At 41.8% G+C, this 23,674-nt stretch overlaps 1 protein-coding gene across 3 annotated transcripts in view; it reads right to left on the reverse strand.

Moving 5' to 3' along the window:
• Positions 1–23,584, reverse strand: part of igsf9b (immunoglobulin superfamily, member 9b) — a 29,395-nt gene extending 5,811 nt beyond the window's left edge. For all 3 annotated transcript variants that reach the window (XM_086111284.1, XM_086111285.1, XM_086111282.1), the window contains exons 1-18: positions 21,073–23,584; positions 14,951–15,046; positions 12,469–12,675; positions 4,340–4,486; positions 3,506–3,657; positions 3,198–3,315; positions 2,769–2,910; positions 2,397–2,542; positions 2,167–2,309; positions 1,917–2,057; positions 1,710–1,826; positions 1,471–1,621; positions 1,224–1,335; positions 954–1,129; positions 635–873; positions 430–514; positions 176–346; positions 53–89 (exon numbers count right to left, since the gene is read on the reverse strand). In XM_086111284.1, the coding sequence (XP_085967410.1) occupies positions 53–89; positions 176–346; positions 430–514; positions 635–873; positions 954–1,129; positions 1,224–1,335; positions 1,471–1,621; positions 1,710–1,826; positions 1,917–2,057; positions 2,167–2,309; positions 2,397–2,542; positions 2,769–2,910; positions 3,198–3,315; positions 3,506–3,657; positions 4,340–4,486; positions 12,469–12,675; positions 14,951–15,011 (2,345 nt within the window). In that variant the 5' untranslated portion in view covers positions 15,012–15,046; positions 21,073–23,584. The remainder of the gene's footprint in view (positions 1–52; positions 90–175; positions 347–429; positions 515–634; positions 874–953; positions 1,130–1,223; positions 1,336–1,470; positions 1,622–1,709; positions 1,827–1,916; positions 2,058–2,166; positions 2,310–2,396; positions 2,543–2,768; positions 2,911–3,197; positions 3,316–3,505; positions 3,658–4,339; positions 4,487–12,468; positions 12,676–14,950; positions 15,047–21,072) is intronic.
• Between the last annotated feature and the right edge of the window lie 90 nt (positions 23,585–23,674).

The following is a 23,674-nucleotide window of genomic DNA, read 5'->3' on the forward strand; positions in this document are numbered from 1 at the left end:
CAGCTCCATATTTAATATTCTATCGATACATTAAATCAATTGGGACGCTTACTCTGAAGATGGACTCTTCTGGAAAGCGGATGGGACATCTAAGAGAAGAACAACATGATACAAAATGTGTTCTACTAAAGACAATGAATCATGATTTAAATTCTATTCATCAATCGTGTCTTACCTTGTTGTCTCTTCCTGCGCCGACGCTCTCTCCAGTTTCTCATAAAGCAAGCTGTTACCAATGAGAGCACAATGGCCATGAAAAGGAAGCACACCCCTCCGAGCACACCTGCCAGGAGTGGCGCGGGGACGAGCTCCAAGAAACTAGGGCTCAGGGGGTAAATCTCCATCCCTGTAGTCCAATCAGACAGACTGCAATTAGTCAAGTCATCATACATACTTTTCAACATGTAAACTTCCACTTTTGTAATTTACCTGCAGTAGATATACTGACAAAATCACTTGGTTCACTGCGCACTTGATTGCTGCGGGACATTAGCCTCAGATCATAACTGGAATCCTGAGCAACAGGAAGATTTGATTAACCGATCAACACCGTTTGTTATTTAAAAAAAAATCAAATCAAATTTTAACATTATATGAACACAAGAGTCAGCAAATACAAACAAATCTGCCTTACGCGAAGCAGTCCCTGTACAAGGACTTCACTCTCATTGGCACTGATGTTGTTGCTAAGGATGACCCACTGGCCCTGATTCCGACGAGCCTGAAGCACATAACTTGTCAGCGGAGAGGATGGAATGTCAGGGGGTGACCACTGGAGAAGAACTCCTTGTCTGGTCCGGTTAGCAGACAAGATTACGGGCGGTTCGAGTGTTAGCAGAGTGGTGATGACAGTTGGGGCTTCTGTTGGTACGGCTTGAAGGAGAAAACGGATTTAGATGCATGCCAGTACAAAAGTAGCTAGAAATGCCAAAACTCCAAAACTAATCACAAACCTTGGGTTCTTACAGTCACAATTTCACTGAAAGGTCCAGAACCCAGTTTATTCTGAGGTAGGACACTGAACTGATAACTAGTCGCAGCCAGAAGACTAGTGACCAACAAGTACTTTTTGGATGTGGGCACAGGTAAAGATGCCCATTCATGTTTACCTCTGGATGCTTGTTTGACCCTGACAAAAAAAAAAAAAAAAAAAAGAAGAGAGGAATATTAGCTTTTGTGTTTGCATCTGAAAAGATGATACCATCCATGATATATGCTTTTACCACACAGTGAACTTCTGGGTGTATCCCCCATCAAACCCAGGCACCCAGGACACATTCGCTTGATTTATCTCGGTGTTTACAGATACTGAAGACACACCATGAGGACTGGTACCTGAGCAAAAGACAGAAGCAGTTTTATAAGTGCAACGTATGTGAAAAGATGGGCAAATATATGCAGATTAACCTCCCATCGCATCTATGTCAAATATCGATTTTTTTTTCTTTTTTCTGACATGGAGCCGCTTACCCAGCACCATTACTACAGTGCCTGCGCTGACAGTTGCTACGCGATTGGAGGCCAAGCATTCCCAGCCCCCGTGGTGGTCTTTACTGAGAGGCTGCAGCAGGAGGGAACCATTAGCCAACACAAAGTACTGAGAACGAGGACTAGGACCAATCTGCTAGGGAAGACAGAAACAATAAAAAACAAAGCATGACAAACATACTTGTATAAATCCTTGACGTTCATGAGCAAAACATCTTCACCTTGCTCCACGTTATGTTTGGCGCGGGATCTCCATCGGCTTCACAAGGGATGATCAACTCTCTGCCCACCTCCTGAAGATACTCAGGCCGAGGAGGGACTTGGAATGTGGGTGGATCCTGGAACAAAGAGAGAGCCTTTGTCACATTGGGCTAGGTGCGAGAAAAAAGACCTCTGCAACAAAACACAGTGGGAACAGCCTTGCATACCTGCACAATGACGTTGGTGGGCTCAGACTGACCCATGGTGCCGTAGCTGTTATACGCAGTGCAGCTGTACATGCCCACGGCATTGTCGTTTGCCGTTGCTATGAAAACTGAGCCTTCAGAGTTCACCATCCAGCCCGGGAACTACATTCGATAGGTTAAAGATGTAAAATAAGATATGTCTGCTTCTGATTTGAACAGTACGAGTGCGTGTTCCAAAGAGAAACAGTAATGCAACATATTCACAACTTACATTGTCAAGATTTAAATTGTTCCCATCTTTGGTCCAGTTCACATATAGGACAGGAGGATCCGCCTGGACAGGACACACAATGACCCCCTCCATGCCGGAGGGCAAGTAGGTTTCCCTGGGCATTCGCACAACTCGAGCAGGGTCTACAGTGGAGGGGGGAATTTGCAACAAAAAAAATCATATGTAGTACTCCATGAGGGTTTGCTTTTCAAGCAGATTAAATTTCTTACGTTTCACTTTGAGATGTGCTGAGGCTGAGGGCGGAGTCAATATCCCATTTGTAGGGATACAGGTGTAGTTTCCAGCATCTTCTGGAATTAAATTAGGGATTAAAAGGGTTCCGTCCACCAAAACCTTCACTCTGGATTTTAAAGATCTAAAACAAAACAAAAAAAAATTATTAATACATTTTTGTTGTCAGAAAGAACACAATTTCGATGAAATCTGTAGTCGTGATATCGATTCTTTTTATCATCTGGACTCGGTACGACAGTGATCTTATGTATGCATATCTTGTCTGTGAAATCCGATGAGGGTATTGTGTTGGTGAACTTCATTTTGTATTTGGCAAGACAAATTATGTTATCATAAATGAGACTCACTCAATATGGTAAACATTTTGTCCTTGTTTCATCCACTCGTAAGTGAGGTTGGAAGGGTAGGCGTCAGCCTGGCACTGCAAAACGGCATCCTGGGACATATTGAGAGTGGTGTCCTCTGGCGAGATGATGATGATTGGGGGACCTTCATTGGCAAAGACAAAGAAAGTTTGAGCCAACATACACAGTAAATGTTGAGAGTGCTGTGCACAGATTGAGATGTTAATCATTGATGCAGTAACAAGAGGTAGACAGAAGGTGGCACTATGGTTTGATTGATTCGATTTTCCGGTTTAGTTCGAGCTACAGTGTTGTACTTTCAAATGCTATAATCGTTATTTTGCCGGCACACTTTAGCACGTGTTCTAACGATTATCGTTGCAGTGGTTAAGAGATAAGAACAACTGTGTTTCTTTTCCTTCCAACACTGACCTTTGACCTGAAGCTGTGTCTCATGTGTCAGGTTGCCCTCTGAATTGGAAACATGACATTTATATACTCCAGAAATGCTTCTTGTGGCTGACGTCAAAGACAAGGTACCATTGTGTACCTGAAATTGGCCAATGGCAATAAAAAAAAAAAAAAGTTCACGGATAGAAGGGAGGGAGGGAGAAAAGTTGGGAGACAAAATGGTCATTGAGTGGTAGATAAGGCAATTTGATGCAGTGGAATTGAAAGATTACAACTTTGATATAGGTTTTCATCGAAAGATATGAATGCAAATGAGTCAGCTTCCTCACTTTGATTTTTTCATGTTTCTCAATCGGGCTCTCATCTTTGTGCCACACAACAGTTGGGCGAGGGTTGCCATGAGCTCCGCAGCTGAGCGTCAGTGAGTCTCCGAGCAAAACCTCCACAAAGGTTGGAGGCATCTTGATAAACACCGGTGGAGCTGAAACAAACAGAGTGCAGTTGAAACACCAATCTGTTTTTGTTTTCAGACAGGGTTATGATTCTGTAAAGAAGTGCAGCTTTGGTTGGAAGCTGCTTTGGTAGGAAGAACATACCAAATGGTCTCTGTTACCTATTGTGTCATTTGGATAAATGGAACGGAATCCAAACACAATCTTCGTTCCGTATTGGGATTACCTCACCAATTCTTTTGTGGAACGTATTCCCGTGAAATATAATATGTGCAACGATGCACTACTATTAAATGAATGAATCGTGTCCTGTGGTTATTTGCAACCCGATGCACCGCATGTAGGCCTGTCACTGAGTGAAGGACAATAAATGAAATGTGCTTTTCACACTCAACTCTTCTTCTGTGGCACGATTGTGGCACTGATAGCGTAGTTGATATATGTGACAAGTACTTTCATCTGTCACATTTCAGCAATTAAGGAAAATCGTAAGGACACAAAATGCAGCAAATTGTCATTTCTTAAACGCAGCGGGGAAGACACATTTAAAGACCAGTCATCATGTACAAAGAATGTCATGCAGCATAAGAGTGATTTCGGTTTTCCTGTGCCTTTTAGCCACATGCTGCCTCTGATGGCAACAATCGAAGTGCCAGTATTGAGCCAGCAAATGAGCAGCTCTTATTTGTCCGCAAGCCTGCAGAGCTGCACCTGTGATGGAGAGGAAGGTCCACGTGCCGTTTTGGAAGTCGTCCGTTTTGCTGTCCAGGAGCAGGATGCGACACTCGAACCAGCCCTCATCCTCAAGGGTCAGCCGTTCCACCAGCAGGGAGGCGCCACGGGTCAGTGAGACCCGCCCTGTGGGAGGAGGGGTGAGGGACGGAGAGATGAGGGGGTCAGTGCACTCAGGCAGCCAGACCACCGCAGTCAGCACAAGCAGGAGAGGAGCGAGCTTACGGTGTCGATGACACAGGGATCGTGACACAAAGGTCTAAGCCAGTCATAAACTCGATGTTAACCAAAAAAAAAAAAAGCCGTGCCACTGATATTTGGAGGAAATAATTATTTTCGACATCAGGAGAGGTAGTAAATAGGGTTGAACATTCTGAGGATGAGGGGCTGCACAAATTAAAGTGCATTAATAAATCAGGCAATGACTGTAATGATTGAAATGATAAAATGACAATATCTTTGAGTGGTTCAAAATCACAGATGCACCTATGCTTGCCTACACATTCTCACACACATTTCATCTATGGCTGTCGTAACTCCCAGAATCCACTCTCCCAACTCCTCTGTACGTTTTCCCTCCCTTTTAGACTTTGAAACTTGATCTGTTGGTTGCCTGGTGACTGCAGCCTGAAGTTACCCCCTCCTCACTTTCTTTCCTTTTATTCCGTCTCTCAATGAACTCTTTTTTACCCCCTTCAATCTCAGCCCTTTTAACGACAGCAGTGTGTGTGCAAGGAGGAGGAAACACACACGTCGTTCATACCAGGCTGTGGCTAAAGCAGTTTGACAGTAAACAAGAGTCAATATTAGGACGTTCCCAGCATCACGTCATTCTTGTTTGGTTGTCTAATTTAGGCTAATTGCAAATTCGGTTTACTGTATTCCTTTTTTATTCTTTTTTGCAAGATACTCAAACTCCATTTTCAATCTTTTATTCAATCTAGACCTCACCGCACAGCACCTCACATTAAATCTCGAAGCAGGGATAACACAGGCAGACAGTGAATACAAGAAGAAATAATAACAGAATGACCGACAACCTTGAAGCAAGTATCGCACCGGGGAAAATAATATCTTGACTATTGACTTTCCTTTCCAAAGCCTGGTCGAGAAAAGAGCCTGGAAGCTATGAAATTCATTTAACTTTCGACATGGCATCCAGACAGGGTGAAACACATGCTGTGAGTAGAAGAGAGACAACAATGGCTTATAATTAACCCCGCATTCCTGACTGGGGCTGTTGCTGTACTTAATGGTTACGTTTAATGATTGACTCAACTCTGTCAAGCCCCATGAGAGGCAATACTCTCATCTGAGATGCTCCATCAAATAAATACCTTAAATCGCAGGTCACGGAGAGAGGGAGGTGAGGGGATAACCTCATTTTCCTCCTTAAACTGTTCATTTCCCTTGCAACCCCTTCGACTTGGATATGCAATTCGCACTCTTAGGGGAAACATTTTCACAGGAAAAAAAAATCACAAAAACAAAAGACAAACCATCCTCCTGTGGCTAACAGCTCTTGAATGTGCGTTTAAAAAAAAAATGCCGATCTCATGGCTTTTGCGTCACGTGGTAAAGTGTTGATTTTCAAAATTTGATGCTTGCACAGGTTCACCACTGGGACTGCAGCTCCTCTGTTGGACGTTTAACCCTTCCCTGCTGCCTCACTCTCGTCCATCACTACAAAGGGACGACAGACCCCCACTCTGCATTCTCGCCTGTTACCATAGTGACGAAACCAAGGAAAACCCGGACAGTAGGTTTAGATTTGAATTCAGTTGCTGAAGAAACATAGCCGCATGGATAGAGGGGTATTGATTGCGCAGGGGTGGGGGCGGGGGGGCAAATTAGGAAAATGACACAAAGAGAAAATACGTTTCGGTTGAAAATCTAAAAGTGCTGCAAAGGGCATCACTTTAAGGCATGTAAGAAGAAAGAGAAAAAGGAAAGGAATCATTTTCTATTCAGCCTAGAGAGAAATAAAAGGCTGACGCTGAATGATAAATGTTGTTTTTCAAGGCTTAGTCTCCGAACTTGAACTCAAACTGGCATTTGGCAGGTGCTGTGCTTTGAGGCCGCATTACTTATGGGCTGATGCCCGCACATAAGGAAATACTTAAACACAAGCACTAAAAATCATCAATCATACAACAACCAAGGAAGTGAATTAGAGGTTATGGAGAGGTTACTCAAATTGTGAGCATCCATAATCCACTGGCAACCAATAAGAAGCGAACCCTTTTGACCTCTACGCTCCGTAACTCGCCCACAGACACATTCATCACTCCCTTTGCTTCAAGGAACAAACATCATTTGACCATTTGACGGACAACAGAGAGAATGGCCGACACAATAGCTGCGTCTACCCCGACCGAGGGCTCCCGCATTCTCATGCTCCTCTTCTTCCGGAGCGTTTTCCTCCAGTAGCTATCACATGACAGGTCGACTCTTCCTTAAAACAAAACCTTGTTCCAACAGGTCAGTGCATCCAAGTGGAGGATGTGGAAGTGCCTGTTCACTGGTGCTGTATGAACAACCGACTCAAACTCGCACAGCGTAGTCTGCAGGTGGGAAAAGACGTCGCATAACTGAGCGATGAATTCCACAGTGCAGCCTATTGAACAGTATTTGTGAATTCACCAAATGCGTGCACTACATGCACTTGTCACTGTTGGGTGAAACAAAAGCAAAAAGCTTCGAGTGGTCCACCTGCCCCCCCCCCAAAAAAAGTAAACTGGTCTCAGCTATTACCACACAAACTCGTTGACAGCCATGAGATTCCATGAGATAATGACATGAGATACACTGTGGTAACAGAGGAAGAAAGATTATTCAGTTTGAAATAGCATCAGCGCTGCTTTTCTTTGTCCATCCGTATGTGTGGAAGAGAGCGGGGGCAGAGGTGCATTGTGGGATATGTTTTGAGTTGAATACAATCATAAGTCTGGGACCTGGCCCCATGCTTCTGACACACCCCCCGCCGCCGCCCCCTCGCGTTCCCCCAAATTTCCCTCTTCAATCCTCCTGTCCCCCTAATCAGTTTAAGCCTCTTATGAATAGCTCTTTGTCGTGATATAGATTACAGTTAACTCTGCCGCTCTCACTCTGTCCAGCGCTGTTAACCCCTGCGCCATTAAGCACACTCGACTCACGTGCCAAGCTTCACCACAAGCACCGACACTCTGACATCATCATAGAATATTTATGATCCTTACATTAGAACTTCCATGACTTTGATCGATGCTCATCATCCGGAATGTGATCAGCAAGCAACAAAAGCCCTGGAGTAACTTGGCAAGTGCTCCGAGCCAAAGAACACAACATACTTGCCAAACATCATATTGGAATAGTTGTAGCAGGAAAAACACGTTGTTGCTGGATAATGAGGCTCAATTTCACATGTTTACTGGTGTAGTTCTGATTTCACTTCTTTCAGATCCTCAATTCTTCAATTGTGATTTTCACCGAAAGCAACAGACTATTTAGTGCTACTGCAAATTCAGCGAAACTCACCTGTCCTAAGGGACTTGGATTATTAGTATCCAACCGCTATGCATTTATGAAGCTAAACTCCGTAGCTAAAAGGGGGGGGGGGGGGGGGGGGAGGACATTATCACGGGTAAAATAAAATAGGTGGTCTTCAATTACACGTTGGTCCCGTGTCCCCTCCAAATAACCGCCACTTGACTTTCTTTTAACTCATACGTATACAGTTCATAAATACTGTACACTGCCTTTCATAGTAAAATCCAGAATTGGTAACTTGTATTGTTTGTATTCATCTTTCACTCACTGTTTAGTTCAATCTGGGGAAAAATGTCAGTTTTAAATTACGGATATATTATGGATAGATCAGCCGACTCCCTCCAGAGCAGCTTCTTATTAAACTGGACATAATGATTGTCGCAGTTTGGTGTTCGCACATCCACCTAGTAGCTAATTTTTGGGGGATCCTATCCTCCGTTATTTGCTGAAAAACTCACATATTTGCTGTTTTGGAAGTCAGGCCTAAGCAAAATAGAGGTATTTGGTGCCATCTTGTGGCATCTCAGTATCAGAAAACTATGTTGAAATCATTTAAAGAGCTTCATTTTGACAAAAAGTCACGTTTTGCTGCTATGCTGTGGTATTTTGCTAACGAGGAATTATGTTCAAGTGTGTTGAGAACTTTCGTTTAGAAAAAAAGTACCGGTTGTGCTTTTTGCCACCTTGTGGCAATTATCCACATTTATAAACCTTTTTAGGGTGAAGGGGATTATTATTCGTGGATTTTCACACTGTATAACTAACTCTCATTATTCCACCAGCAAGGTAAAGGACTGTACCTTACTATGAATAGCAAAAATTGACAAATAAATGTCCCCCTCGCCCACAACCCTCTCAAAAGAGGTTCATAATTCCCTATAAATGTCACAATTTGGCGACAAAGCACTTAAAAAGAGAGGATTATAAAACTGCAGACACAGGTCTTCAGTTTGGATTGATTTTATTTACTGTGGTCTGAAACACCACAGACAAAGAATAACGAGCAAAAAGCAGCAAAAACCTACTTTCGGATACTTTTGACTTTTCAAAAGGTGCATTCAAAGACTGGCAACAATACAGGACAAACACAGCAACCGATAAATTCAGCCCAACAACAGCAACGCCAAGGTTCCACGAGATAGCATCAAATACTTTTATTGCTTTAGCCTGAGCAAACAAACAGCGAATAGCCGAGCCCTTCAGCGTGACATGCAGATGCTTGCTCGAGATTTTGCTTACCGGTACTCTTTTTGTTTTCCCCGATTGGGTTTCTTGTTTTCTTCTCTGAGATGAACAGAAATCATTGAGGTCACTGACGGTGTACTGATATATAACAACGGTGCAAATGCAAGTGTGAATGATCTCCATGGTCTTTGGTTTTGTTTGCCTTTCACCCAAAGTCGTCTTGGACAGGCTCCGGGGTTCAACAACCCTCAAGGAAAAAGTGGTATAGAAAATGGATGGGTGCATCGTCGGCTGCTGCCATATCTCAAAATATTTCTGACATCTTCGGTACTCTCAGGGTGCCCAACCAACAACACATACCTGTGAGCAGCTCAAACAAATGAGCAACAAGATGTGTCGATCAATTTTCCATGGATTACAAGCACAATCCCTTTCAGAACATCTGGAATCTAAAATTCACCAGCTTGAAGTGGACGCAGAAGTGAACGCGATATGTCCATATGACACTGCATTACCACGGCAGAACAGCAGACAAAAGGATGGCAACGCACGGCCAACTGAATCAATCTTAAAGAACAGCAATGTGGACAGCTCTCAAATGAACAAGTTGAAAACTTTCAGCAAGCAAGCCAAATAAATGATGATCCTGGCTCCACTTGAAGTTGCTGCGCTAAAGCTGTGATTCCCAACCAGGGTGCCGCGGCACATTAGTGTGCCGTGAGAGACCATCGAGAATGCCGTAGAAAATAATTCGGTTCCACTTAACTTTCCCAGAAATTATTATTCACAAATATATCGTTGTTGCATCTATGCCAGCGATATAGTGACAGGCAGAACAATTAAAAATGATTTTCCATTCGATGGCAGAAGGTACAATAAACCTGAGTATCCACCAGTCACAGAAAAAAATATTCACGAAGCTTCCAACGAGTGCTGTACTGTGTAGGCCTGTCTGCTTTTCGTTGAACTAAAAAGGCCCAAATTTTACACTGAGGGCCATTTGTGATTCAAGTGAGACCAGGTCATCGTTATTTCAGTATTTTTAACTTTGTGGGACATTTTTGCATGGTGGTGTGTCGTGAGATTTTAAAATGGGTGCCTTGGCTCAATAGGGTTTGGAAAACACTGTGCAAGAGTACTGTTTGCTCTTAGCTGTACGAAGTGCTGCGCCCTTTCCCAGCTTTAATTGTTTGACCCACATCTAGTTCCTGATAGCTTAAGTGTGGATTTAAAACTTGTATTGTCACTCTTAGTGGACAGTTCACGATTAATACGATGAAGATTTGGTTCATTTTCTTATTAAAATGATGTCCTAAACCTTTGCATGGATTTGATCATTTGATCTCTCTTTTTTTGGAGTATTGGAATTTTGTTGCTTTTTGGCATGTCTTTTTGATGTCCTCACTGAAAATACTGATAGTGTGCAAGTGTGTGTGTGTGTGTGTGTGTGTGTGTGTGTATGTGTGAGTCTGCAAGCAAAAATGCCAGAACCCCTCCCATGCTTGAAGGACCCATTGCGAGTATAATGAAGGCCTACAGAGACTTGGGGGTTTGCCCATTGTTGCCCTGGCCTCAGGTCGAACTCTCCTGCTCACCGTCTCTGATGATTTTCCTCAACACACGGGAGCCATTTAATCTCGCCCTGCAACAGTAAACCTACATGACACCAACAGACCCCCCTCCCCCCTTTTTTTCCAAGAAATTCAGCTCAGACAGACTATAATAGCATGTCAGGACAGCGTTGCCCTCGCTGTTTCCTCTGTTATGTGTTCAATAATGTTCAGCCCTGCAGGGCATGACTGGGTGTGAAATGTGAGAGGGTTGAGGGAAACGAATACCTTTCGGATTCACTTCAAGCAGACAACTAAGACTAATGTCAAAGGAAGGATGCCATTCTGAAGTCTCGTCAAATACCTGATATTACCGGTATATATTTTTTAAAAATAATAATAATTGAATGGCCTAAAATCATTGCCTGAGATTTTGCTGGCTTCTTAATGTTACTTTGAGACAGCGCGGCGTGAGAATCAAACAAAGCAACAGATACTCTATGTAGCCGTTTTAAATGCTTGAATATCTTTATTCACCTGCAATGAGTTTACCAAAGGTGGCCCACAACATTCTATGCAGTCTACTCTGGCGCCATAGCACTACTATTAACTGCCCAGATAGCACTTTGTGTGTGACTCCACCTCTGAACTGCAGAGAGATCCTCAGTTTATGATTATATTCCGGGAGTTTATAATTGAAACGATTAGTAAGATGCTGGTTTAAGTTTCTGATCTCAGACGAGCAGGAAAAACGTTGTGGAAACCGTCCTCAAGTCAACAGTCATAAAACCCACGGCACTGTAATTTGAGGGTAAGATACATTAGAGCAGCAACGCTGACACGCTTCACATGCTGCCATCTGCTTCCAGTGGGAGGGCAGGCATAAGGATCTGACGCAGATGGGGGTAAAGCTCAACGCAGATAACAACACAAACGGGATGGCCGTGCCAAAAGACTGGGATATCCCAAACAGCCCCCGAGAATGTTATTTAGTCTGTTTGGGCTGCAACAAGATCAGATGAGTGCCCCAAAACAATAGAACGGTTAATGGCCTAACATGCATAACACATGTAGCCCAATTGCTCAGTTGAAGCAGCCGGTTTGAAGCTGACCCTACGAATAATCAATGCGGGGAGAATAAATTCCACCAAGGTGCATGTTACAATACCCCAAGGGCTTTTATTCGTGGCTGAAGTTGTGCTTCCCAGATGTATGCGGTACACATGTAGGTGAGCATCCCAGCACATTTTCATGACATATTTGGGACAGTGTGGGATTTTGGGTGTCCTAGTGGTCCTTGAGGTTTTTGTAACGCAAAGGGAGGTAGTGATACCCCTCTCTGTCTTTTGTTCAGGGCTAGACAATGACGGGATTATAGCGCTCCAGCAAGAAAACTCCCATTATTTGCCATGCTTCATCCTTCCTGCTCCACTCACAATCTCTTACTGGGTCACCCCTCTGCATACTAATAAAAACACTGTCACTGGACCACCGAGCCCCCACCTGCACTTAATCCCACCATGCGCATTGCTTTTTATACCCTCCCCCTTAGTCCTTGCATAGCCCGCCCCACCCCCTAGCTGCCTCCATTTGAACGTAGGCATGCTCCCCCCTTTTCCCACTGCTTCTGCTATTATGGCAGACGGCAAATCCGAAGACCTGCTGTAGTTCTAAATGCGTTTGCGTGTCTGGAAAATAAAACTCAAACGATTGATGTAAATTCTCAAGGCTAATGTCAAATGTTTGAAAGTTACCTGTCAAGGCCAACATTTACTGCAATGAAAGTAAAACACTTTTTGTTTGCTGAATGAGAATATGACTTAACAGTAAATAAATGGCTCTTACCCTTGTACGTGGGATGAACCCGAGGAGCATACACTCCAAATTTGATGAGGACGGGAACGTTGTAACCGAGCCGCACCCACTCCACCACATGTAAAGGGAAGAGGTTTGGACTGGTGGCGTCGTGAGATTTTGGAGTGAGACTGCAGCCCAGCTCAGCAGAGCCCCCCTCTCTGCCACGGACAACTGATGGCAAACCTTGAGACGCACCTGCAAGGACAAGAACATATGACCAAGATAAAGCAAATGGGTTCATTCTGGACTGAGAAGAAAAAAAAAAAGGCACGCGCAATATCTGTGAGCGGCTTTAAAAGCATTGCTGTGTTTGGAATCACTCCCTATCCACGATATAGTTCTATTTAGTGAGTTCAGGTTTTGTGGTGTTGCTCGAGTGTGTAATGAGTAGAGTGCTCTTAAAAGTAATGAAATAGGATGCTCAATCGTAAAAACAATATACCCCAGGATTCATTGTGCCGAACAGAAAAATGGTTTTCCATTCCCGGGTATTGTTTGATTCTCAAAAGAAAATCCTTGAGTCATTGGTGGAAAATTGTAAAAAAAACACATCACAACATACTGTAGATGGGAACTAAATGTTTTGTTTGGATCAATTTTCTAAATCACACGCATCTTTAAAGTATGGAATGATATCATAATACATTTATTTGCTCCACAATATTTATAAAGGAAGGCGTACAGTGATCCTTCGCTCTAACGCGGTTCACTTTCCACGGCTTCGCTGTTTCACAGATTTTTTTAGTGCAGTTTTTTAATGCTTTTAACCCTTTAAATCAGAACGCGTCGGCGGCGCCAAAGTATTTCCACAAACTATTATAGTTATTTGTTGAAAACGTTTGTTTTTTTTCTTTGTTTTTTTTGTAATTGGGCCTGAAAACAGGTTTTGGTCTTTGATTTCATTTTATATATAGTTAAGTATTGTATAAGAACTGTAAAAAAATAAAGTTCATTACTTCACGGATTTCACTTATCACTGGTTCTTTTTGGAACGTAACCCCCGCGATAAACGAGGGATTCCTGTACTAGCTGATGTTAATTGACATGGTGTGTATCACAGCAATGGCGTAATTAACAGCACGCGCAAATTGTGTTTGGGAACTAGTTTTTTATTTGACTGAGGAATGAACTGCCGAGGCCACTCTATAAAAATCTCTATTTAATGATTAGGAAGTCGGGAATGAATGAACGATTCCAAAGACCACCTTTGAGCCTTTTAAAGAGAGCAATGGCTGCCAGACCTGAGGGTGAAGTGCTTGCTATTGTGCTAATATGGTCTTAAAACGTACTTCGGAGTGAGAGAAAGAAAGTTAGCCAGAAGGAGAGGTCGAAACAGAAAGGTTGAAGCCACGCTTTGAAGTGGAACTTGGGTGAGCACTTGCCCCTAGAGCACTCCCTGTGAACAGCCGGGGGCATGTAGAGCAGGGATGTAAAACCAACCGTGTGCCATTTGGTGACAAGATCTTACGGTGGCAAAGGCTGCAAACACACTGCAATCCCATTAGTGACACCTGGAGTAGCCTCTCCTCTCCATCTCGGCGAACTCCCTCGCTGCCATGTGCTCACGTGGGCGTGTGCGCTACTGGGTGCCAGTGTTTGCTCTACTGCTCATCTGGCCGGGTCATTACTTTAATCCCACAGGGGGGTGGTGTGGGGGGGACTGATACTCTGATCGAGGGCAGCAGGCCTCTCTGTGCTCTCTCCAGCCGACCTCCCGCCACCCACTGGGGTACACACACGGTTAGAGGACCAGCACAATCAATCCCCCCGCCCCCCCCCCCCCCCTTACACACACCCACACTAAAAGAAGCGTGCCCGCGGTTGAGAGCAGCATAAATCCCAGATTGATCTAATTCCACACCCGGAGATGTTATTTAAGTTGCATTTTGGCCTCAATTCTCTGTCATTTAAGGGAATAGCTGTGCTATAACCCGTCCTCTTACCAGAGGGAGCTGTGCCAGTGTGCTCATCATCCCGCCGCCTATACTGAGTGCGGATTGTTTAACAGCAACATGTGCCAACTGCGAAACGATGCTTTGACAGGGAAAGCAATTTGACAACGCGATGAAGGCAAGTGCACCAACAGAGCCAGAGAGGGCTTTGTTTTGTCACTGAATGCACATATAAATGATAAATTCATCATCTTCAATCAGGAAAACTTCCAGTTGAAATGATGCTCTTCTTCTTATTTTCAAGTGTGCTTAAAAAAAGACTTAATGGGTTTCACCGATAATCTAATGTAATACGCTTAGTTCCCGATTTGCAATGTAGTCGATTATGGTACGATGTATTACTTGGGTTTCTGTCGTCGTTGTAGGCTAGATGGCACTAACAGACATTTTGCAGATGACACTTCCAGCTGTTTGAATGACTGATCTCATGAATCCTTGTCAAATAGAAATGAACTTTGCAAAATAAGTGCAACTATTTGCGTCTTAGAGTAAAATTCATATTGTTTTATTATACTCACTTAGCAGAAAGATGGCTACAACGGTGGGGATTGCCTGAAGCCACCGTCTCTCCAGTCCCATGGCCGTCCGTCACACTGCTTCACACATTTTCTGACCTAAAAAACAGGACACATCATTCACAGTCATTTTCAAATAATAAAAACAAAGTAATCCTTCAAATGAACATCTAGTCATAACTTGCAAGGACTGCTGATACAAAAATTGTACGTCTGGGTTGGGGTTGGATGAAGGAAAATGCATTTCCAGCCACTCCTACCAACGTTTCCAGTCAGTCTTACAGATAGCGTTGATTAAAAACAAAAATATTCTTGTCTTGTCACGCCAAAACGGGCGTCACAAACAATGATTCAGGTACTTAACTTTGATGAAAAACAAGAGCAGTTACAGCTACTCAAGGGCCTCAACCTCCTCTCTGGCCACTTCATTCAGTTATCATAATACCTTCCAACAGCATGAAAGTATTTTAAAATGAGAAACATTCTTCTTTGAAATTAGTTAAAGTGTTCAAAATTGGCTGTACTGAATGCCAATATTGAATTTCAATAATTCGCCTGAAACTGGACAGCTGACACAGATGCAGTTGACTGAAATGTGCGTAAGACTGCCGAGTCCCAGAGTAGGGAAAAAAAAAAAAGAAAAACATTGTGCACAGAATCATAGATACAAAACAAAGATCAGGAGACCATCCAATATTGGTCTGGGAATAAAACCTGTCAGCTAAATTCAGAGCCTTTTTTAACAAGCAAAATAACAGACCATCATGAGCAAATTTTTACTGTTGTAAACAGTTGTTCAAATTGTGTTCGAGATGATCATTTTCATCTCTAAAAACTTTCAATAACATCATAAAACAACAGAGTAAGCCAGTACAGGCCTTGTTTTGGTAACATGCAGGCAGGTAGGGCCTTGTAGGCAATGTTTGCAGGTGCAAAAGTAAGAAGAGACAATTTTGCTATTCCCTCGGGCATCAGGGCAAGACGCGTTTGAAAGGATACCATTGCGAAAGCGCAAACGGCTTCATATGTTTTTTTTCTAATTCAAACTGACAAATGCATTTATAGACTTCTTGGTGCCACAAACAGCCCGAAACCCAACGTAAGTACCTCCTAAAGAACGAACATAATCCAAAAAGCTAATACACCGGCAACACGTGCTCCCGTGTTTCACTGGATTTCACTGACACAAATTGCTTTGGATCTAGTCATGACTTAGCCTTCTGGATGGTACATTTGTGGCACCTCCAGCACTGTAATCCTACCCTGCGGCTCTTAGTGTTAATAGTCTAATCGAATTAGAGATGAAATGGTGATCGCAATCAAGGACGCTGAATTCAGTCACAAAAGACTTGTTTTGGCAGAATTATATGAATGTGATTTATTGATATATTGCGAGCAAACTGTTGTGTCCATGCAGATGCCAGAGTTCTCACGCCGAATGTCACTTTATCATGGGTATCTACTGTCCACAGCAAGTATTTTCCAAACTTTATTCATCTCACAACACACTATCCAACAAAAACGTCACAAAAATTATGAATATTGACATAACACTGATCTCGTCTTAATTTATTGACAAATTGACAAACTCAGTGGGAATCCTTCGACTGCTTAATTGAACACAAGACTGAAGTCATAAATTATTCTGTTGAATGAATAGCAACTGGCTTATTTTACCTTCTGCCATCTAATGGAAGAGCAATTCCCTGTTCTGCCTGTCACTATACATCACTGACATAGATAGATGATCACAGATATCTTTGTGATTAATAAATAATCATTTTCCCAGGGAACCCGTTGCTAATCTCTCACGGAACACCGGTGTGCCATGGCACCATGGCTGGAAATCACTGCACCGGAGGAGTATGAACAATTCAACTCAACTGTATTTATAGAACACTTTAAAACAACCACCGCTGCATACAAAGTGCCGTACATGAACCAAAAATCCTGTACAAAAATAAATAAATTGTAAAATGTACCACAAATTAATTAATTCATTCATACCAATGACTTCAAATAAAGTAATGCAGTTCTATGACAATGATTTTTGGACACATAACAGCTGATGGACTTTGCCTCTCCATATGCATCCCCCCTATAACATGTGAATAAACTCATTAACTGAATAATGCAAACGGTTAAATACAACCTTGCAATGGGTTACTGCTCCCGAGTTATCAAAACTGTCCACGGCCTCTCAACCTGTCTATCTACATTATGCATGCGGGCGTGCGTGTGTGTGTGCGCGCATGTGTAGGGCAGGCCCATGATTGATGTTAGTGACAGTAACAGGCACGATAAGAAGTAGCAATACTCTGTTAATCCTTGTTAATCCTGACAGAGATGCCAGTTTTAATAAAGCAGCCTTAGTGCAAGTGTCATTTCAGTAAACACTCTCACAATTGCACAAAAGAATGCCACGCAGATGCAACCTAAGACAAATGTCACAGCAGCTTCTCCTCCATTTATAACATAGAGTCGTTAACATGGGTGTGTTTGAATAAAAGTAGTGAAAGTATTCTGTTGTGTCCTATGTCTTTTTGGGTGTATGGGCGTCTCAATAGCACTCAAAATTATTAGTCCATCTATTTTCACTCATCCTGTTCAGGGTGATGGGGAGCTGGCGTTTATCCAAGCTGACTTTGTGCTAAAGACGGGCGAGAGACAGACAGGCGGTCACTTGGCTGATCACTGAGTGGGAATTGAACCAGAGCTGCCAGAACGGAAGTCAGGCGAGTAAACCACGACAACAGGAGTCACCAACGTGAGAGCCTCGCACACCTGTTCTGAAAATAAATAAATACATAAAAAATTTAATAAAACTCACAGTGATGGGGCATTGTGATTTTCTAGTACAGCTGTAGAAATGATCATTTGAAAATGTAAACACAGATTTCGATAAACAGTGTTTTATATTGACATTTATCCGTTTCCTGTGTTATTAAATCATTAACATGATTGGTGTCGTCACATAGATGAATATCATCAATTATTAATTATAACGGAATCAGAAGTGAGTATTAAACCGGTAGCCCTTCACATTAATCCGTACTTAAGAAGTAACTCTCTCTTTAAAAAAGGTTGGTGACCCCTGCACTATACCATCAATTACACACACAAGTATTCAGAATATTGCAGGTAAATATCAAGATTCTGATTAATTTTATGATTAGGGACATCCAGTGTATATATTTGTAGGCATTGACTGGTCACACTGGCAGCATACTAGCGTGTTGTTGTGATTGCTTCAATGAAACGTTTTGGGACTGACCTTGTAAATCTAAGTAGGACAATTTAAACTATCAGTCTCTAATTCAGCATGATCACTACCAAGCGATACGGAGTGAACGACTGTATGATATCCAATGGTCAGATTCAAGGTAAAAATGATGAGGAATCAATCAATGGTCTCGCAACTTGCCACATTCCCTCCTGCTCGGCTGGCTTTCTCCTTAACATTAAAAGCACATCACCCGTCTTCCGAGTCTTTTTGTCTGCAGCACTGGTGCAAGATCTGCGTTTTTGTGCACGCACCAAAAAACAAAACAAAAAAAAAACTGAAGGTCACATCTTAGGTTGATTGTTTTTAGTTATCATACATTTGCATATTATTCATGATAAATTGACCTTATGCCTGCAACGAAGAACTCTTATGCTTTTAATAAAGATATAATGATGCTTTTAATAAAGATATGCTCACATTTATAATAAAGAAAGCTAAGTGCTCTGTGTGACAGTTGAGGGACGCAACCACCTTTCCGAGAAAGTGGTTGGAAAGAGATAAGTATTAAGACTAAACAAGAGCAAAGTCGGATGCGGATGTTGCTGTCAACATCAGCTGCAATTTGGTGTTTTTGTCATGATTGCACACATGTACGTAATTTTCACTGGCATACACACACATCGTCAAACAATTTCAGTGTGTCTTCAACAGCCCTCATCCTTTAGGTTGGAAACACCATGTATTCAATTCCCAATGAGAAATAAATGAGAGGGCGACCGGTGAGATCCTTGGGTGACGTGCAGAGAACTGAAACCTCACGGTTCTCCTCGTTCCCCCCTTGAGTGATTGGTACCAGAATCAAGTGTCTCCTCTCCTCATCGGGTCTTTATTATGAATGTCTAATTGATAACCCTGATATCACACCTGGACTTTCCCAAACCAAAACTTAAAGAACTGTCACACGAGCAGACTTTTAAACTTCCAGGAATGTATCACCTTGCCAGATTCCATCAGCTGTTTCAGAATCAAAAACTCAAAATGACGAGAGCAAAAAATCAACAGTGAAAAGTCAAAACTTGAGTCCCCTAAGTCATCAGTGACTCTTTGTTTATTATTTGACTGTAAACAGCGACTCCAGCTATAACTAGTTGGACCAGCTCATTCAACAATCGATCACTGGGGTCTGCACCCTGGGACAACAACCCACTTTAGTAACTCTATTGACTTTTTTCTTGCACAAAAGGAAATGAACTTGCGGTGAGCACATGAGTGGAGCCCTGGTCTCGTGAGCGGGAAAGCCTGCTGTTTATGGATTAACACAGTGAAGCCAAGGGGTCCATCAATACCAGCTAATGAGAAATGACTGAACGTCCATCCGTTTTCTGCCGCTAAATGATTGAATGTTGAGCGAATGAATGAAAAACATTCAACAGTTGAAAGTTTTTAATATCAAGTTGAGTGAGAGAAATTGAGTTTACAGTACAAGAAAATAAACACACAAATAAGATACTTCAGATTATGCTTTTTTTTTTTGGTTGTAAATCACAGAGTAGGGAATGCCGCCACTCGTAACTCCTTGTCCCACCTGCTCCCAAACCCCAGGGATCAGCTCAGTCTCATTAAGCTACTTATAAAACTGGATCTGCACAAAGACATTTCTAAGCTCATAATAAGTGTTGCGTTAAACATCCAGACATCAAGTTTCTATATTGCTTGTCATTTAGGATCACGGGGTGCACCCTAGACTGGTTGCCACTTGCCAGCCTATCCCAAGGTACAAACCAACCATTCATACTCACATTCACACCCCGTAGAGTCCTTAATTAACCTAACATGCATACAGTATTTACCTGGAGAAGATCTATGCAAGCACAGGAAGAACATGACAACATTACACAGGTTGGCCAAAGAAAATATTCAAACTCCAAACGTCAGAACTGTGAGACAGAAGCGCGAAGCAGTTTGCCGCCTTGCTGACCATAAAAAGATTACAATATTTTAATATACCAGTACAGTGCCTTTGCCTGCTGTGTCCCTACTCTTTCAGTAGATTGTGTCACAAACAGTGACAAAAACCTAAAGGAAATATATTGGATATTGCAGTGAGACCCCCCCCCCCCCACCCCGCAATAAAATCCTGTGGTACAACACAAAGGATTACAGGCGTTTGGAATGATCTCTCTGTAGCACATTCCCCATTGACACAGGGATGTGTGTGTGGGGGGGGGGGGGGGGGTTGATTTGTGAGTGTTCTGTGTTTGAAATATAAAGTCAAGCTGTACTGCAGCAGATAAATGACTAAGGTCCGTGTGAAAATGACAGTAAGCAACAAGCCTTTCCATCTGCACCCCTACAATCCATTGTGCAGCTCAGTGCTCCTTGCCACCACCCATTCAGACCTTCTGTAAATCAAAACAGCCGCATCTTTTGTCTGACTCAGTCAACTGGAAAAGATGGCGCAATAAAACACAATTTTCCTTTTACTTGTTTCTCACGGTTTCAATACAAGCAACTACAGAGCTGTCAAAAGACACAGGCGGTAGTATTACAAAATGAAACTATTGGAGATTACAAGTGGGTCACAATATTAACAATCAATTAACATACAAAAATATACTGTGAAACAATTCCTTCATGTTATATTTTAGGAAGGAAAACAAAAGATAAGCATGATTTGAATATTTACAATGACTGTAGAAAACAAACAAACAACAAACATAATTATAGTAGCATACCCATGGGTCACAATTGTGCTACAAAGCTCCAGTTGAGATTGAGTCCATACACCCATGTGTAATATACAAACTATGTCACATACTCAGGTTATCTTTCTGTTTTTTTACGTTTACTATAAGGTGAACGGCTGCAGAGGACGCGACATGCATATTAATGAGCTTACCTTGCTTGAGGCACTTTTGGAACTTTAACGTTTCAATCCATGGGTGTTTAGACTCTTCTTGCAGATCCACTTCAAGTTTATTTTATCACTTTGATAAATAATGTTAAGGACCTTAGATGAGTTGAAATAGTCGTCACATTTTCAGCTCTCCCCAAAAAATATTAATCCCTCATTTTGATCAGACTTCCCAAGGATAGAAATTCAAGAAACAGCTCCGGGCAGTTTGAAGTCCATTTAAACTTATCGCGGGTCTGTCGCAGGACTCTTCATTCAGGCTGAAAGTAGCTCAAATAGATAAGTGAGATCCCAAAATACAATTACTGAGAGGAAAATTCACCAAACTGTGCACCTTCCCTTCAGATGGCCGCTCGCTTCACCGGGGAAAAAACGCACCAGTAGTTTTCGCCAAAACCCGATGTTGATACTCCGAGTCCCCCCTCCCATCACAGAGCTGCAGCAATACCTATTAAGTCCGCCGAATTCAATTACACTTCCGGTTATAAATTTCAAAATAATCTTGTGCAGGCTGTGTTTTTAACAAAAGTTTGCGATCAGGGATATGCTCATCATATAAGTATTGATTTTCTTATATACTATAAATTTGCTGAATAAATTAGGTGTGTTGTATATAAATTCCATAAAGAGAGTGTTGAGTCTAACCTAAAATATATTTTATGTTGAAGACAAACTAAAGGAATTCCGTCAGCTAGCATTTAGTCAAATTGTGCTTCATGCAGAGTCTATTTAGGCGCCTCACACGAAAACCCTTTTGTGAGAACAAGTCGTAGTTCGGACGAACAAAAGACAAACAGTTAGCCAAAGGGCCAAAGATGCTCACTGCAGCCCGGCGTTCCCAACATATATTTAATTAAAAATGCCCAATGAATATATGTAATGTATATACAGTATTTGAAATATCTACCTCCACCTTGAACAAAAGATCAAAATAATTTACGTACTATGTTCTTAGAGCCCTTTCTTGTAATCGTTGTACCTGTTATTGTATGCTGCTGAAATGAGTTAATGTGATAACATTTTATCATGATTTTAGTAGGTCAGTAGGCCGATTGTTAGATTGAAGCAAACAGGTTTTTGTGGCACGTTAGCCAAACACCACTAGGAGGCATTAAAATCCCCTGGAAATATGTTTTACAGTCAATCACTTAACACGCATTATTGACATTAAAATGTCAATAATTTAATGCCTCATTGACATTACAAATATCAATAATGCATTAGAAAAGATCATTTTTACTGCCAGTGACATAACAGTTTTGATTTATTTAGCACAACGAAAACATGTCTGCACATGAAATAGTTTGCCTCTTTTATTAACTTTCATTCTGCTCATAATGAGGGGGGGAAATAGCTTTAACACAGGCCTTCATGTCATCAAAACGTGGTTCCATAGCTTTGCCATAATGAAATTTAAAAAATGCAAAATTGTAAATTAGCCAATACAGGTAGTTGCAACTGAAAAAATATGCCTTACCTGTGTATGTTTTTCTGACTAGCGATTTTTTTAACCCCAGGAGCTGTTTTAGGCTAGACCAAGACAACAGATTTACCAACAATCATTCATGTAGCAGACATCAAACAATCCTCTGAAGTAAGGCAGTAGATGGGGAATATCTTGTATCTCCATATCTGCTGTGTCAATGTCATTAATGCTTCCTAGTTTTAAATTCCAGTCTTTTTTTTCTGTCCTCAAGATTCCAATTATTAAATCAAAATATACATATATTTTTTCCATCATGTTGCCATCCACGGAAGCCAAAATAAATGAGGGTATTTTGACAAAGGAATTGAAATTACAAAAATCGGTTTTCAAATTTTAGGAGTTCAAGTAAAAAGCGTTCAGAAAAAAAACCTCAAATAGATGAGCTGAAAAATCTACTGAAGTACAGTAGATAAGTATTTACTTATCCTACCACAGCTAATTTCCTGGCAATGGAAAAGGCTTGATCCCCTATAAGGCTCCGCTTAGCCCTTGGTATCTCTGATAGTGTCAGGTGCATAATGGTGGGGGAGCTCAGAGAGGTAAGGTGGGACGAGGCCATTTAGAGATTTGAAAACAAAAAATAGCACCATGCCCCTCTGCACTGTGAGACATACTAACCACTCGACCATCGTGCTGCCACAGCTAATTTGTACAAAGCAAAATGTCACATTCCCATGTTCATGCAGTAGTAAAGTCATAACTACAGTAAACACAAGTATGAAAAAGACCTCTATGTCATAAATATCAAGCAATTTAGTTGCTTGTGCTACACTATTATTAATTATATTATATATTCTATAATGGTTAAATATATAAAGACGGTTTACAATAAACATTACTATTCTTAATATTACATTCCTCAACTCAACTATATTTATAGAGCACTTTCAAACAGCCATGGCTACATACAAAGTGCTGTACATGGAGCAACTATCATATATACAACGATAAAGCAATAAATCAGTAACAAAGACGGTAGAAAGCCTCCAAACAGTAAAACTAAGATCAAGTCTGAGTCATACTGAGTCAAATGCCAAAGAATACAAGTGAGTTTTTTCTGCACAGCCATTTTGTATTGTGGAACAAAAATTAATCCAAGTA

This window comes from Hippocampus guttulatus, chromosome 5, assembly GCF_054856545.1.
Source record: "Hippocampus guttulatus isolate MCC_2025c chromosome 5, RoL_Hgut_1.0, whole genome shotgun sequence".
Taxonomy (NCBI): domain Eukaryota; kingdom Metazoa; phylum Chordata; class Actinopteri; order Syngnathiformes; family Syngnathidae; genus Hippocampus; species Hippocampus guttulatus.